This window comes from Oncorhynchus clarkii, chromosome 16 (assembly GCF_045791955.1).
Source record: "Oncorhynchus clarkii lewisi isolate Uvic-CL-2024 chromosome 16, UVic_Ocla_1.0, whole genome shotgun sequence".
NCBI lineage: Eukaryota > Metazoa > Chordata > Actinopteri > Salmoniformes > Salmonidae > Oncorhynchus > Oncorhynchus clarkii.
In genome coordinates, this window is record NC_092162.1 from 18,268,374 (window position 1) to 18,285,287 (window position 16,914).

General features: G+C 45.2%; 1 protein-coding gene across 3 annotated transcripts in view; it reads right to left on the reverse strand.

Moving 5' to 3' along the window:
• Positions 1–10: 10 nt before the first annotated feature.
• LOC139368101 (leucine zipper putative tumor suppressor 2 homolog) overlaps positions 11–16,914 on the reverse strand; it is a 47,622-nt gene continuing 30,718 nt past the window's right edge. For 2 of the 3 annotated variants that reach the window (XM_071106669.1, XM_071106670.1), the window contains 4 exons: positions 9,437–10,027; positions 8,665–9,270; positions 8,076–8,345; positions 11–2,428 (listed from right to left, as the gene is read on the reverse strand). In XM_071106669.1, coding sequence (XP_070962770.1) covers positions 1,676–2,428; positions 8,076–8,345; positions 8,665–9,270; positions 9,437–9,994 — 2,187 coding nt within the window. In that variant the 5' untranslated portion in view covers positions 9,995–10,027 and the 3' untranslated portion in view covers positions 11–1,675. The remainder of the gene's footprint in view (positions 2,429–8,075; positions 8,346–8,664; positions 9,271–9,436; positions 10,028–16,914) is intronic. The other variant, XM_071106671.1, reaches the window with a different exon arrangement.

Below are 16,914 nucleotides of genomic sequence, written 5' to 3' on the forward strand. Positions count from 1 at the left end.
AAAGCAGCTATGCGTTTTTATCAATGGTTTTATTAAAAACAGTCAGTTGGTACAATACATTTACAGCATGAAAATATACATTTAATGTCTTCATACAAATACTGTGGATTTAAAAAAAATGGAATATTGAACCATGGAAGAGGCATTCACTCAAACGTCAATATGCAGACATGGTACTGTAAGGACCCAACAGGACATGGGACATTGCTTTGGTCTATTCACAGTGGCTATGTTTATTTTGAAATAGATCATATCTATATTTCCCCATATGTGATTTGTCAGTACTAGGGATATCTACAATGAAGGGTTAACAGCGATATGGGGGACATTTACAGTAAGTGTCTTTCTTTTGTGAAGGGGTGTACTTCTTTATACAGAATTTGAAAAGATAACAGTCATAGTTTGGCCAGTCTAATTTGACTTTATAAAAGACCAAGCTCCTCTCACCTGTACAAAAAGCACGTTCACAAAACGGCCAGAGCTGCATACAAATATTTTCAGAGAAACAACGATCCACAGAGATGAATCCATCCATGCTATTGTACTTCTGCGAGAGACAGATCACAAAAAGGGAAAGCAGATTATCTTCACAACAATAGAAAGCATATCGGAGTGTGCTTTAATGACATGTTTCCTTTTGAATTTCCACAGTGTCCGTTTTGCTCGCTGAAGATACTGTGCAGATTCCGAATGAAATGACATCCTGTGTGTGTGTGTGTGTGTGTGTGTGTGTGTGTGTAATAGGGAAATTCGAGATCACTAATGTCCATATTTAGATACTCAAATATGTCATGGAATGAGGAGACCTTTGGTAATCGTAACATTGAAGCGCTTCCCTTCTTTTTTTTGTGCCAATGAACCTGTTGTATTTGAGAACACTCAGAAGAAACGTGTTATCAGGCTCTACCTCCCAAGAACACACACAGTGAATAAGGAGGAAGGACACATTTCTAGGGAATAGGAGGAGTTACATGATGTTCAGTGAATACCACAGAAAGACAGGATTTATCTCCTCCACGCTGTACGAGACTCATCTGACTCCACCATCACTCTCCCGGGTCAGCGTACTCCCCCACTGTCACATCAGATCACACTGCGTTTGTACGATTTAAAGCCAATAAGGGCTGAAATTGGGTTGCTCCAGTTCCAGAAAGGCCCAATAAATTCAACCCTCCAAAGCTGCTTGTCGCAGTGGTACGTTAGTGTGCTTAATATCAAGGTCTTAGAGATGTTGTTAGTCTTCTATTAGATTTAACACAATAAGCCCAGCTTAATCTTAAAAAGGTAAGGAAACAAACCAAATGAGTCATATCTGCTTAGAATGTCCATGCTCCAACTGCATTTTGAAATATAGACTAGAAACAGCCGCTGTGTGTGTGTGCGCATTCTTTTGTGGAAGTGTGTGTGCGCGTGCGTCGACATTAGCAAGAGGGAGTCAACCATAATAAGACATTTGTGAGACGAAGTGGAAGCGCAGGAACATAGGCAGAGTAGACCAACTATAAAAAGACTGCTACATACCATACTGACCCTGATGGAGACCTCCTGAAGGATTCTGAAGTGACCTACTAAGCAATTATAGAGGCTCTCTTGGCTTCCTGTAGATGCTCCTAGTGGATCACATGCATATGGCGGATAGAGAGAGGGAGACACACAGAGAGAGAAGGTGGTGGTGTCAGATCTCAGTAGCGGTGATCTCGTCAAAGTTGATCTCGTTGCCGCTGCCTTCGTCCTGCTCCTCCAGCTCGTCCCGGGTCTCCAGTTCTAGACTGAGCTCCCGCAGCATTCCCTCCAGCTCCCGGTTCTTCCGGTACATCCCCACGTAGTTCTGCTGCAGCTGTTTCTGGTACTGGATCACCTTGTCCTTTTCCTCCTGCCAGACCCTGTGCTCCTGCTCAAAGCTGCACGCCTGCTCCTCCCCCCGCTGGCGTTCTGTGGCTAACTCCGCCCTCAGACTCTCCATCTGCACCCGGAGGCTTTGGAGGGCCTCGCTCTCATAGGCCCGCTTGGCCTTGGCCTCGTCGCTCTCATAGGTCAACAAATGTGGCTCCTCCCCCTCAGGGAAGGCCTGGCACTGCCTGCCTCCACTACCATTGTGGGCGGGGGCCTGGGGGCTTGTCTGATTGGCCGCGGCGTCAGGGCGGAGGCGGGCCGTCTCCTCCTCCAGACGGCCCACCTTCTGGCGGAGGAGCTGGGCCTCACTCTTGCGGCGCTGCAGCTCGTTCTGGCACACCTCCAGCTCCAGGGTACGCAGGCGGCCGGCAGAGGTGGCCTCTTGTAGCAGGGCCTGGCTTGTGGCGAGCTCGCCACGGGAGTCCCGAAGCTGGCCACGCAGAGAGACAATCTCCCCCACGCGCTGAGCCAGCTCCCCCTGGACATCCTTCAGCTGCTGCTTCAGCAAGGAGATCTCCCCAGACTTCTGACACACCTGTAGGAAACACAACTAGTGTCATATACACAGTGTACACAACATTAGGAACACCTTCCTAATATTGAGTTGCACCCCCTTTCGCCCTCAGAACAGCCTACATTTTTTATTTTATCTACCCTTTATTTAACTAGGCAAGTCAGTTAAGAACTAATTCTTATTTACAATAAAGGCCTACCAAAAGGGGACGGGGGCCTGGGATTAAAATATATTACACACACACAATAAATATAGGACAAAACACATCACAATAAGAGAGACCACACACCTACATAAAGAGAGACATAAGACAACATAGCAAGGCAGAAACACATGACAACACTGCATGGTAGCAACACAACATGGTAGCAGCACAAAACATGGTAAACATTATTGGGCACAGACAACAGCACAATGGGCAAGAAGGTAGAGACAACAATACATCACGCAAAGCAGCCACAACTGTCAGTAACAGTGTCCATGATTGAGTCTTTGAATGAAGAGATTGAAATAAAACTGTCCAGTTGGGGGTGTTTGTTGCAGCTCGTTCCAGCCGCTAGCTGCAACGAACTGAAAAGAGGAGCGACCCAGGGATATGTGCACTTTGGGGACCTTAAACAGAATGTGACTGGCAGAACGGGTGTTGTATGTGGAGGATGAGAACTGCAGTAGATATCTCAGATAGGGGGGAGTGAGGCCTAAGAGGGTTTTATAAATAAAGCATCAACCAGTGGGTCTTGCGATGGGCATACAGAGATGTCTGTCAGGGCATAGACAACAAGGTGTCGAAAGCGTTCCACAGGGATGCTGGCCCATGCTGACTCCAATGCTGGTGTCAAGTTGGCTCGATGTCCTTTGGGTGATGGACCATTCTTGATACGCAGCGTGAAAAAAACAGCAGCGTTGCAGTTCTTGACACTCGACACACTCAAACCTGTGCGCCTGGCACTACCATACCCCGTTCAAAGGCACTTAAATCTTTAGATTTTTTCCCCCCCATTCACCCTCTGAATGGCACACATACACAATCCATGTCAAGGCTTAAAAATCCTTCTTTCACCGATCTCCTCCCCTTCATCTGCACTGATTGAAGTGGATCAATAAGGGCTCATAGCTTTCACCTGGTTAGTTTGTCAGGGGTGGGCAACTCCAGTCCTCGAGGGCCTGATTGGCGTCACGCTTTTTCCCCAGCTAACACACCTGACTTCAATTTTCAACTAATCACGATCTTCAGTTTAGAACGCAATTACTTTAAAATCAGCAGTGTTTGCTAGGGACGGAGAAAAGTGTGACACCACCCCGGCCCCCGAGGACTGGAGTTGCCCATCCCTGGTCTGCGTCATGGAAAAAGCAGGTGTTCCTAATGTTTTCTTACACACACAGTGTATAGTAGTGATGGGCATTCCGAGTCTTTTTGGTGAGCCGGATCATTTGGCTCCGTTCAGCTAAAAGAACTGTCCATTTGGCTCACAAACGGCTCTTCGTTCATTAGTGCTTAGAAATGTACCATGCCATGACAAAACCATGACAAAAATAGCAACTATCTTATGTTAAACCTATAAAGTTGCCTGCCGTGTCAGATCGTGACATCCGAGTTCAAATACATTTTTACCTGACCAAATAATTAGACGGCCACGCAAAATAATATGAAGACATTTGAATACACTGAAAAAAATGCATGTGGACCAGAATAGAGTCTCTCTCCTCACTTTCGATTGTTCCTGCAGTGAGGAATTACAGAATGTTTTTATAACTTATCTGCAGATAAATCGTGAGCTTAAAAAGCAGTTGTAACAGTATGTAAAATCAGGGAGTGAAATGAACGGCTCTTTCACAAATGCGATTCGGTTCCCGACATTCACCAAAAAGATCTGTTCAAAAAGAGCCGTTCGTTCGTGAACGACCCATCATTAATATATAAAGGAATCACACCAAGTCCTATGAATATATTAAGATATATGACAATATAAAGTGCATTCGGAAAGTATTCAGACCCCTTGACTTTTTCCACATTTTGTTACATTAGTCTTATTTTAAAATGGATTAAAATGGTTTCCCCCCCCCCCCCTCAATCTGCATACAATACCCCATAACGACAAAGCAAAAAACATGTTTAGACATTTTTGCAAATTTATAAAAATAAAAAAAAACTGAAATATCACGTTTACATACAGTACCAGTCAAAAGTTTGGACACCTATCCATTCGAGGGTTTTTCTTTATTTCTCCTATTTTCTACATTGTAGAATAATAGTGAGGACATTAAAACTATGAAATAACATATGGAATCATGTAGTAACCCAAAAAATTGCTAAACAAGTCAAAATAGATCATATATTTGAGATTCTTCAAAGTAGCCACCCTTTGCCTTGATGACAGCTTTGCACCCTCTTGGCATTCTCTCAACCAGCTTCATCTGGAATGCTTTTCCAACAGTCTTGAAGGAGTTCCCACATTCGCTGAGCACTTGTTGGTTGCTTTTCCTTCACTCTGCGGTACAACTAATCCCAAACAATCTCAATTGGGTTGAAGTCGGGTGATTTTGGAGCACAGGTCATCTGATGCAGCACTCCATCACTCTCCTTTTTGGTCATCTAGCCCTTACAAGCCTGGAGGTGTGTTGGGTCAAAGTCTTGCTGAAATACAAATGAATGTCGTGCAAACCAGATGGGATGGCGTATCTCTGCAGAATGCGGTGGTAGCCGTGCTGGATAAGTGTGCCTTGAAACCTAAATAAATCACTGACAGTGTCACCAGCAAAGCACCCCCACACCTCCTCCATGCCTCACAGTGGGAACCACACATGCGGAGATCATCCATTCACCTACCCTGCATCTCAAGACACGGCGGTTAGAACCAAAAATCATCAGACCAAAGGACAGATTTCCACCAATCTAATGTCCATTGCTTGTGTTTCTTGGCCCAAGCAAGTTTCTTCTTGTTGGTGTCCTTTAGTTGTGGTTTCTTTGCAGCAATTCAACCATGAAGTCCTGATTCACACAGTCTCCTCTGAACAGTTGGATGTTGAGATGTGTTTGTTACTTGAACTCCGAAGCATTTATTTGGGCTGCAATTTCTGAGGCTGGTATAACTCTAATGAACTTATCCTCTGCAGCAGAGGTAACTCTGGGTCTTCCATTCCTGTGGTGGTCCTCCTGAGAGACAGTTTCATCATAGCGCTTGATGGTTTTTGCGACTGCACTTGAAGAAACTTGAAAAGTTCTTGAAATGTTGCGTATTGACTGACCTTCATGTCTTAAAGTAATGATGGTCTGTCCTTTCTCTTTGCTTATTGACCAAATAGGGCTATCTTCTTTATATCACTCCTACCTTGTCACAACACAACTGATTGTCTCAAACACATTGATGAAAGAAATTCCACAAATTAACTTTGAACAAATCCACCTGTTAATTCAAATGCATTCCAGGTGGCTACCTCATGAAGCTGGTTGAGAGAATGCCAAAAGTGTGCAAAGCTGTCAAGGCATCTGAAAAATATATATTTTTATTTTGGTTATTTTTGGTTACTAAATGATTCCATAGATGTTATTTCATATTTTTTATGTCTTTAATATGATTTAATATTAGTCTTCTTGGGTGTGACGCTACAAGCTTGGCACACCTATATTTGGGGAGTTTCTCCTATTTGTCTCTGCAGATCGCTCGGTCAGGTTGGATGGGGAGCTATTTTCAGGTCTCTCCAGAGATGTTTGATCGGGTTCAAGTCCGGAATCTGGCTGGGCCACTCAAGGACATTCAGAGACTTGTCCCAAAGCCACTCCTGCGTTGTCTCGGCTATGTGCTTAGGGTCGTTGTCCTGTTGGAAGGTGAACCTTCACCCAAGTCAGAGGTCCTGAGCAGGTTTTCATCAAGGATCTCTCTGTTCTCCCCCGATTGCTCAGGTTGGCGGGCAGCCAGCTCTAGGAAGTCTTGGTGGTTCCAAACGTCTTCCATTTAAGAATGATGAGGCCACTGTGTTTTTTTATTTGACCTTTATTTAAATAGGCAAGTCAATTAAGAACAAATTCTTATTTTCAATGACGGCCTAGGAACAGTGGGTTAACTGCCTGTTCAGGGGCAGAACGACAGATTTGTACCTTGCAAGTTTAAACCCCCGAGCTTACAACCTTCCGGTTACTAGTCCAACGCTCTAACCACTAGGCTACCCTGCCGCCCCAGGGGACCTTCAATGCTGCAGAAATGTTTGGGTACCCTTCCCCAGATTTGTGCCTCAATACAGTCCTGTCTCGGAGCACACATGTCTGCCTTTCCAAATCATGTCCAATCAATTGAATTTACCACAGGTGGACTCCAATCAAGTTGTAGAAACATCAAGGATGATCAATGAAAACAGGATGCACCTGAGCTCAATTTCGAGTCTCATAGCAAATCCAAGTTTATCATTTTAAAAAGCTAATTGATCATTAGAAAACCATTTTGCAATTATGTTAGCACAGCTGAAAACTGTTGACCTGATTAAAGAAGCAATAAAAACAGGCCTTCTTCAGACTAGTTGAGTATCTGGAGCATCATCCTTTGTGGGTTCAATTACAGGCTCAAAATGGCCAGAAACAAAGACCTATCTTATGAAACTCGTCAGGGTATTCTTGTTCTGAGAAATGAAGACTATTCCATGTGAGAAGTTGAAACTGGAGATCTCGTACAACGCTGTCCCTTCAGAGGACAGTGTAAACTAACTCTAACCAGAAAATAAAGAGGAGTGGGAGGCCCCGGTGCACAACTGAACAAGAGGACAAGTACATTAGAGTGTTTGAGAAACAGACGCCTCACAAGTCCTCAACTTCAGCTTCATTAAATAGTACCAGCAAAACACCAGTCTCAACATCAACAGTGAAGAGGCGTCACCGGGATGCTGACCTTCTAGGCAGAGTTGTAAAGAAAAAGCCATCTCTCAGACTGGCCAATAACAAGAAAAGATTAAGAAGGGGGCAAAATAACACAGACACTGGACAGAGGAACTCTGCCTAGAAGGTCAGCATTCCGGTGTCTTGCCTCTTCATTGTTGACGTTGAGACTGGTGTTTTGCTGGTACTATTTAATGAACCTGCCAGTTGAGGACTTGTGAGAGGCGTCTGTTTCTCAAACTAGACACTAATGTACTTGTCCTCTTGCTCAGTTGCGTACCGGGGCATCCCACTCTTTCCATTCTGGTTAGAGCCAGTTTGCGCTGATAATGTACGCCTATGTAGATATTCAACAAAAAATATATATTCTCAGCTACAATAGTCATTTACAACAATAACAATGTCTACACTGTTTTTCTGATCAATTTGATGTTATTTCAAATGCACAAAAAATGTGGTTCTCTTTCAGAAACAAGGACATTTCTAAGTGACCCCAAACTTTTGAACGGTAGTGTGTATATATAAAGGAGAGAGAGAGAGAGTCTTTGTTATGTGATTGATGACGATGCGACACCGAGCCAGACTCTTGCCCGCCAGCATCTTACAGAGCAGACTGTTTGTACTAGACTACAACAATTACTCAAAAAGGGGTTACAGTGGTATTTATGGATTGTGTAAAATCCACTGTCTCTACCGCATCCGCTTTGTCTACAAGATATACTAAAGTGCCAAGGCCCAGGAGGTAGGGACTAGGAGTGAATTTGGAATGGGGCCGCCACAGACAGTATTAAAGGCCCACCTCACCTCCCACTTGGTCTCCTCCAGCCGGGGCCCTAGGTCGATCTTCTCATGCTCGTAAGAGGTGCAGCGCTCCTCCAGCTGCTCCCTCTCCTGCAGCAGCTGGCTGAAGTCCTCCTGGAGCTTCTTCTTCTCCTGCTGCAGCTGGAAGACCTGCAGCTGGAGCACCTGCTGGGCACGCTGGGCCTTCTGGGAGTGTGTCTGCATCCGCGTGGCGCAGGTCTGACGCAGCTCCTCCAGCTCCAGCTCACAGCGCTTCTGCTTCTCCTCATACACCTGGGGGGGGAGAGAGGAGACAGGGGGAGAGGGAGACCGGGTAGAAGGGTTGGGTAGGTGAGGGTGGCATTGTGTGAGGGTTGCATTGTGTGTGTGTGCGTGCGTGCATGCCTGCCTGCCTGCGTGTGTGTATAGTGATTGTAATGGTTTGAGTGTCCAAGTATGTCAAGACATTTGTCATTTTGTGCGTGATGGATCATGGTCTGCGTGCCAGGTGCGTGCATGTGTACGTGCGCTTGCATGCCTTCATGTGTTTTAGAATATGTGAAGGAAGAGGATTGTGTCTAATGCTCTCTGGTCCATTTACGCCGCCATGTACCTGACAAATGGCCATCTCGTTCTCGTCCAGGTTGTCTCGGAGCTGCTGCAGCTCCACGTCTCTCTCCCTCAGCTTATCCTCCAGGTCCCTCACCACCCCCTCGTACCCCCCCTCCACGGGGGCTGGCGACCGCCCGCTCGACCCACTGTCCGACAGAGGCTGGACGCGCCCGCTCAGCGACCCCGACCCTGTGCTCTTACTGGACGAGGAGCGCCCACTATCCGAGTTGGAGTGCCCGTGCACATTGCCGGGCGCCGTCTTCATGGGCTCTAGGTGGCCACTGCCAAGCGGGGTGTCTGCGGGCGGCAGATTGTAGGGGATGCTGCCATAGGGTGGCAGGCTCGACAGGGAGTTCCGGCCCGAGTCAGACATGGAGCAGGTCTGACTGCCCCCGCCCACGTGGCGCCCGCCGCTGTGGGAGGTGCGTTTCTCCGAGCAGGGCGACAGAATGTCCGTCTGGCTACCAGGTGACAACAGGTTGAGATTGTTCTGGCTGTCTGATAGGCTGGCCCGGTCGTGGCGAGGGGAGAGGTACTGCATGGAGTTGCGGCTCTTGGGGATGACTGGTTTGAAGGCGGTGGGCCGGATTACTGTTTTCTCCATGTTCTGAGGGGTGAGACAATTGTTGGGTAAGAGGTTGTAAATAATGTATATTCAGTGAATGTTTCATTTATTTTTTCTAATTTTGTTACTGTGAGAGTAGATTGATCTACTGTAAATATAGAGGAAACTGAATGACTGTACCATATAGCCTGGACAGGATCATACTCACCTTCTCCAGCTTCCCCGATACGAGGACCAGTTTGGGCGGGGCTCCTCCTACATTCCCGTTGAGGCTCCCCAGCTGCCCCTCAGTGTCAATCCCGGTCCTTGGGCTTCCGTTAGCCACATGGTTGTCATTCCAGTCCCCCACATAGTGCTGGTTCAGATACGAGTAATTCCCATTGGTCCCGCTGTCCTTACTGGAGCCAATCACCATAAAGGGCTTTCTGTTGCCAGGCGGAGTGAGGCTACTGAGCAGTGGATCCTGGGATGTGTCAGAGGAGCCCAGGCAAGAAGTGGCCCCCAATGTGGTTCTGTGGAGCCTGGAAGTTCCCGGCTCGGGACCAATATCAACGGGCCGGTATTGACACTCCAGGTAGGACGGGCCGGGGCGGTGGGCGATGAGGCTGCTGACGGAGCCCATGGCCTCCTGGGAGTTGGAGGCGGGTGAGGTGGAGGGGCGGTTAGTGGGCGTGTGGGAGGCAGAGGGGTGGCGGCGGGGGGATCCGTTGAGGCCGGGGGTGTGGTGACGCTCAGCCGGCATGGGTGGAGCCTGAATCAGGGCCATGGTGGCTGCTGCTCAGTGGGACAGCCACACAATCTGGGGGGACAGAGGTAGAAACAGAGGGACACAGTCAGTCAGATGAATGGGAACTATCAATGTAGCAAAACAAAAACAAAGTGAAACAGTAGAAATATTAGGAATGTACAGCTTGTCTGGACTATGGAGCCATCCAGGGTCGTGTTCAGGAGGGCTCAGAGTTCTGAACGTTGCAGATAGAAATGTCTTAGAGATGACCTGAAGAATGTTCACAGACATGCTTCTATGTTCATGTAACATATTCTACATTACAGAGAAAGCGTGTCTGTGAACTTTCTGTGACCCTGGTAAAACCATAAAGACTGCACGAATACAAACAAAATATGTTCTCCTCCTACAGTTAAACATCCAGTAGCCACACAGACAGAGCCAACTCATTTACATAGCCCTTTCAAGCAGCACAAACATGGGCTTCAGGCCTATGGCTTTCGATGCCTGAGACAGCAAAGGCACAGTCTCATCTCATGGCAAATAGCCCCTGACATGGTCCTCGTGATGGGAAGCGAGGCGACTGTCTGTCTCCCTACATCCCTTCAACCTCCTTTCAAAACAATGTTAGGGGGAGTGAATGACAAAATCCTAGGGTATTCAATTGGTAATGACATCGTACACACACGTATGCGCACACCATGGCAACCATCTCCTCCCAAACGGTGATCTCATCCAAAACAGCAACACTACACAGATCGACCGTGACATCATCAGTCTCAAGGCACACCGTCTGGTGGTGAGGGGAGAACAATGGTACACGGGAAATGGCGCATGATGGCGAGGTCACGCTTCGTGTTTTGCAGGCCACCCAGCTGTGTCAGGGTTCTCCCCAAAGAACGTAAGAGGGGCGCTGTGCCACCTTGTGGACTGGCTGTGGCGCTTTTCAATCATTTAAGGCTCTAGATTGCAGGAAATGGCCCCACCTCATTTAAAAAAAAAATCTGGTGTGCATTTTAAATAAATCATCACTGCTGTAGGAGTCATCCAAAGCATAACGAGGTCCCAGGGACAGATGTGTCCTGTTGGAGACAGTTCAGTGTCAGAACGCTGTGAAGTCAGGATCTAAATCCAGATACTGCACTAGCCCTAAACTATGTCAAGTCATTTTCCACACACACACACACACGTGTGTTAAGACCAGGACAGTGATTAAATGGGACTGTGGCGTGTCTATCAACCAGCCAGCTCCTCATTAATTACAGCCAGCCAGCCAGCTTGGCACCAGATGGGCACTGCTGGCGATGCTACCTTGCCAAGACAAACAGCCTACCACTAAGGTTTATCTGTGATTATGACATTCTAATTAGCACAGAGTGGAGGGGTAATAAGTGATCCCTATTTATTTGATCCGATCATAACTGAGAGTTAGGGCAGTTGTATGTCAAACAGAAATACTACATACAGTAAAGTATGCAGTATACTGTAGTCTCATTGCAAAAGGGTCTGAATATGTTTGTAAATAATGTATTTCTGTTTTCGCTTTGTCATTATGGGATGTTGTATTTAGATTGATGAGGAAAAATGTGTATTTAATCAATTTTAGAACAAGGTTGTAATGTAACAAGGTTGTAATGTAACAAAATGCCTTAATACCTAGCCGGGCGTTAATACCTAGCCGCCTTAATACCTAGCCGGCCGCCTTAATACCTAGCCGCCTTAATACCTAGCCGCCTTAATACCTAGCCGCCTTAATACCTAGCCGCCTTAATACCTAGCCGCCTTAATACCTAGCCGCCTTAATACCTAGCCGCCTTAATACCTAGCCGCCTTAATACCTAGCCGCCTTAATACCTAGCCGGTCTCTTCAACAATGGTCAATGCGTCTGACCAAGGACCCGGGCATGTCCTTCGTCGACAATTTTGACTCCTTCTGGAATTGGCCTGACTACTTTGTGGAAGACAGAATTCACCTGGGTGAAAATGGCTCCTGGATGTTGTCATCAAACATTGGGATGGTTCTTGGTCAACTAAATTGATGCGAGGACAATATTAGCATTACATGTAAGTCAGTTTTTACCATCTCCTCTTTGGTCTCTATGAGAGTTCCACATGTTGTATCTGAAAGTGGTAACATGCCAAATGATGCTAACCGGAGAAATGTCCTTGCTATTCCTACTTTGTTTCATGTTCCTAATAGGCATAATCCAATCTTTGAGTCTCCTGAAATCTCAAAGTAATCCGACTTGTATTGAAACTCCGTATGATTTTAAATACAGAAAAGGTTTGACATTTTTACATCTTAATATTCGTAGTTTATTACCTGAAATGGATCATGTCAAGATCTGGGTCTCTCAGGCAGATCCTGATATTTTTATTGTATCTGAGACCTGGTTAACTGGTGAAACCCTGGACTCTGACGTTTCTATGGATGGTTACAATGTGTTCAGGGCTGATAGGAAAGGCAAAGGTGGTGGTGTTGCTATTTACACAAGGAATATTTTTTGTCTCTGTTAAAGGCTACCTCCAGTCCTAAACTATTTGAATTGTTGGCTTTAAGTCTTCAGTTGGGTTCACACCCAAAAATAACAGTTCTAGGAATCTCTTCCACTCTCCGCCAAGAAGTGTGTACTAAACGAATTCACTGATTTAATTGCAATTGTTATTACCCCAGAGGTGTTGATCGCCGAAGATTTGAATCTTGCATGGGGAACGAAGGATGCGGACTGTTTAAAATATTTTTGTACTCATTTAAAATTTGACCCAGCTGATTACAAAGACCACTGTCCAAACTTTAACAGGACCCTACGAAATCAACTTGGTTTGACCTCATATTTACAAAAACTCCAGAGAAATATGCTGGAAGTGGGCTATTTGCTTTAGATATTAGTGACCACTGTCCCATTGTATGTATCAGGGATATACAGATGCCTCGATCCAAACCTTGTTTTATCAACAAGAAGAATTAGCCTTTGTGACCTTTATTTTGGTGACTTTGATTGTATTGCATCTATACCTGACCCAGAGTTGGCTTTGAACCACTTCAAATATGTTTTCAATGGTATTGTAGATAATTCTCTGTTTTTTTAAAGGGAGCATGTTTAAAAATCGGTCTTGCCCTTGGTTCAGTCCAGAGCTATCTGAAGTCATACACAACAGAGATGCTGCCTGGGCCAAAGCTAGATTCACAGACTCGGGCCCAGACTGGCAGTCTTTTAGGCGATTGAGAAATCTGTGTGTAAAACTAGTGTAAAAAAAGCCAAATCAGATTATTATGTTAACACACTATCTGAATGTACAGGGAACCCAACTAAATTCTGGAAAGCTGTTAAATCACTGAAGGGTTATGTCTCCTCGTCTCTCCCCCAAGAAATTGATTTAGGTTCTGGCCCTATTACTGACAAATTGATATCATTAATGCATTTAAGGACCATTTTATCTCCGCAGGCTTTATATTTGAATGTATTTCAAAGCCAGCTCTTGAAAAGAGTCGTTTGGATGTAGATGGTGAAAATCTATTGAAATGATACTGAAAATGCTGGTCAGGAGTTTTCTTTTCAGAAATTCACTGATGAAGAAGTCCTGGATGCTTTGTTAACATTAGCCACAAAAAAAATCAGCAGGGGCTGATCATTTAGAGCCTGGTCTGCTTATGTGTGCAGCACCCCTTATTGCTGGCTCAGTAGCCAACCTTTTTTATTTAACATTGTTATCAGGAAGTATTCCAAAGGCATGGAAATCTGCATATCTTGAAAATAGATTCTCATCTCAATGTGACTCCCTGCTTAAATAAAATAAATCAGTAGTGCACTAAACCTTCAACACACCATTTGTTAGGATATATGTTTGCTGGTTGCCCTTTTCCATGCTCATTACACAGGTGCACCTTGTGCTGGAGACAAAAGGCCACTAAAATGTTACGTTTTCTCCAACAACCCAATGCCACAGATTTCTCAAGTTGAGGGAGTGTGCAATTAACTACCTCATCCCCATATTGTTATTTATTTTTGCTCTTTTGCACCCCAGTATCTCTACTTGCACATCATCATCTGCACATCTATCACTCCAGTGTCATTGCTAAATTGTAATTATTTTGCCACTATGGCCTATTTATTGCCTTACCTCCCTAATCTTTCTACATTTACACACACTGTATATAGATTTTTCTATTGTGTTATTGACTGTACGTTTGTTTATCCCATGTGTAACTTTGTTGTTTTTGTCGCAATATATAAAAAATAAATTGACAAGAATGTCCACTAGAGCTGTTGCCAGAGAACTTTATGTTCATTTCTCTACCATGAGCCACCTCCTATGTTGTGTTAAATAATTTGGCAGTACATTCAACCAGCCTCACAACCGCGGACCACGTGTATGGCGTCGTGTGGGACGAGCGGTTTGCTGATGTCATCATTGTGAACAGAGTGCCCTATGGTGGTGGTGGGGTTATAGCATGGGCAGTGCATACGCTAAAGACAACGACCACAATTGCATTTTATCGATGGCAATTTGAATGCACAGAGATACTGTGACGAGATCCTAAGGCCCATTATCATTCCATTCATCCGCCGCCATCACCTCATGTTTCAGCATGATAATGGCCCCATGTCGCAAGGATCTGTATACAATTCCTGGAAGCTGAAAATGTCCCAGTTCTGCCACAGACTGCATACTCACCAGACATGTCACCCATTGAGCATGTTTGGGTGGCTCTGGATCGATGTGTACGACAGCGGGTTCCTGTTCCCACCGATATCCAGCACAGCCATTGAAGAGGAGTGGGACAACACTCCACAGGCCACAATCAACAGTCTGATCAACTCTATGAGAAGGAGATGTCGTGCTGCATGAGGCAAATGGTGGTCACACCAGATACTGACTGGTTTTCTGATCCACACCCTTATCTTTTTTTAAATGTATCTGTGTGACCAACAGATGCATATCTATATTCCCAGTCATGTGAAATCCATAGATTAGGGCCTAATGAATTTATTTCAATTGACTGATTTCTTTATATGAACTGTAACTAGGTGAAATCTTTGACATTGTTGCATGTTGGGTTTATATTTTTGTTCAGTATAATTTCATTTAACATTCTGGCTCGCAAGGAAAATGTTCATGCTTTTCAGTGCTTTGCTTCAGACTGTATTCCAAGAACTGGTACCAAATTCTGATTTATTAGGCAAGGAAGTAACCCTACTCCTCAGCCAGAGGTCGTGTGGCACTCTGAAGACTCCGAGAGCTAAGCGCTCCGAATTTACGAACGAACAATCTGACAGCGCTCCGAATTTACGAATGGCCCAGAGCGCACTCTGACACTCCAGAGTGAATTTACGAAGACACGCCTTAGTGTCTCAAAGCCTCTGAAGGAGGCCAGATAGACCGATCACACTGACTCACGTACTGTAGGCCTAGTTCAACCAATAACCATGGGAGTCAGTGCTGCTTTGTCATGGAGGCAATTGGCACCAAAATACAGGTATATTTCTCATTCAACTCAGCTGCCTGCAGCTTCGAAGACGTTCTCTGAGCAAATTGTCTCTCTGGGAAATGCCTAGGATGTATTCAGACAGGCAGACAGACACTCCCGCAGAAATAGCCATTTGCAGGCACATCGGCTAAAACCACTTGTTTCCCTGAGAGAAACAAGTGGTCAGAGAAGGTAGTGGTCAGTGGGTTCAGTATCACCGGTAGGTGGAAGAGCTCCAGTCCACCGTGATTTAATAACCACTGAATGGCAACGCTCAGTCACATGACATGGCTATAGGGGTGCTCAGTCATGGGCAATAAAGTAATGGCAGCTTACCCCTCAGGTATTTTTTATACAGCATAACAAGTAATTAAATGAACATGCCCATTGGCAGATTTGGTCAAAAGTGAAAACACCTTAGCGTTTACCTTTCCTTCTCCAGATGCAGCGGGTTATAGACTGCTGGACTGATACAGTGCCTTGCGAAAGTATTCGGCCCCCTTGAACTTTGCGACCTTTTGCCACATTTCAGGCTTCAAACATAAAGATATAAAACTGTATTTTTTTGTGAAGAATCAACAACAAGTGGGACACAATCATGAAGTGGAACGATATTTATTGGATATTCCAAACTTTTTTAACAAATCAAAAACTGAAAAATTGGGCGTGCAAAATTATTCAGCCCCCTTAAGTTAATACTTTGTAGCGCCACCTTTTGCTGCGATTACAGCTGTAAGTCGCTTGGGGTATGTCTCTATCAGTTTTGCACATCGAGAGACTGACATTTTTTCCCATTCCTCCTTGCAAAACAGCTCGAGCTCAGTGAGGTTGGATGGAGAGCATTTGTGAACAGCAGTCTTCAGTTCTTTCCACAGATTCTCGATTGGATTCAGGTCTGGACTTTGACTTGGCCATTCTAACACCTGGATATGTTTATTTTTGAACCATTCCATTGTAGATTTTGCTTTATGTTTTGGATCATTGTCTTGTTGGAAGACAAATCTCCGTCCCAGTCTCAGGTCTTTTGCAGACTCCATCAGGTTCTCTTCCAGAATGGTCCTTTATTTGGCTCCATCCATCTTCCCATCAATTTTAACCATCTTCCCTGTCCCTGCTGAAGAAAAGCAGGCCCAAACCATGATGCTGCCACCACTATGTTTGACAGTGGGGATGGTGTGTTCAGGGTGATGAGCTGTGTTGCTTTTACGGCAAACATAACGTTTTGCATTGTTGCCAAAAAGTTAAATTTTGGTTTCATCTGACCAGAGCACCTTCTTACACATGTTTGGTGTGTCTCCCAGGTGGCTTGTGGCAAACTTTAAACGACACTTTTTATGGATATCTTTAAGAAATGGCTTTCTTCTTGCCACTCTTCCATAAAGGCCAGATTTGTGCAATATACGACTGATTGTTGTCCTATGGACAGAGTCTCCCACCTCAGCTGTAGATCTCTGCAGTTCATCCAGAGTGATCATGGGCCTCTTGGCTG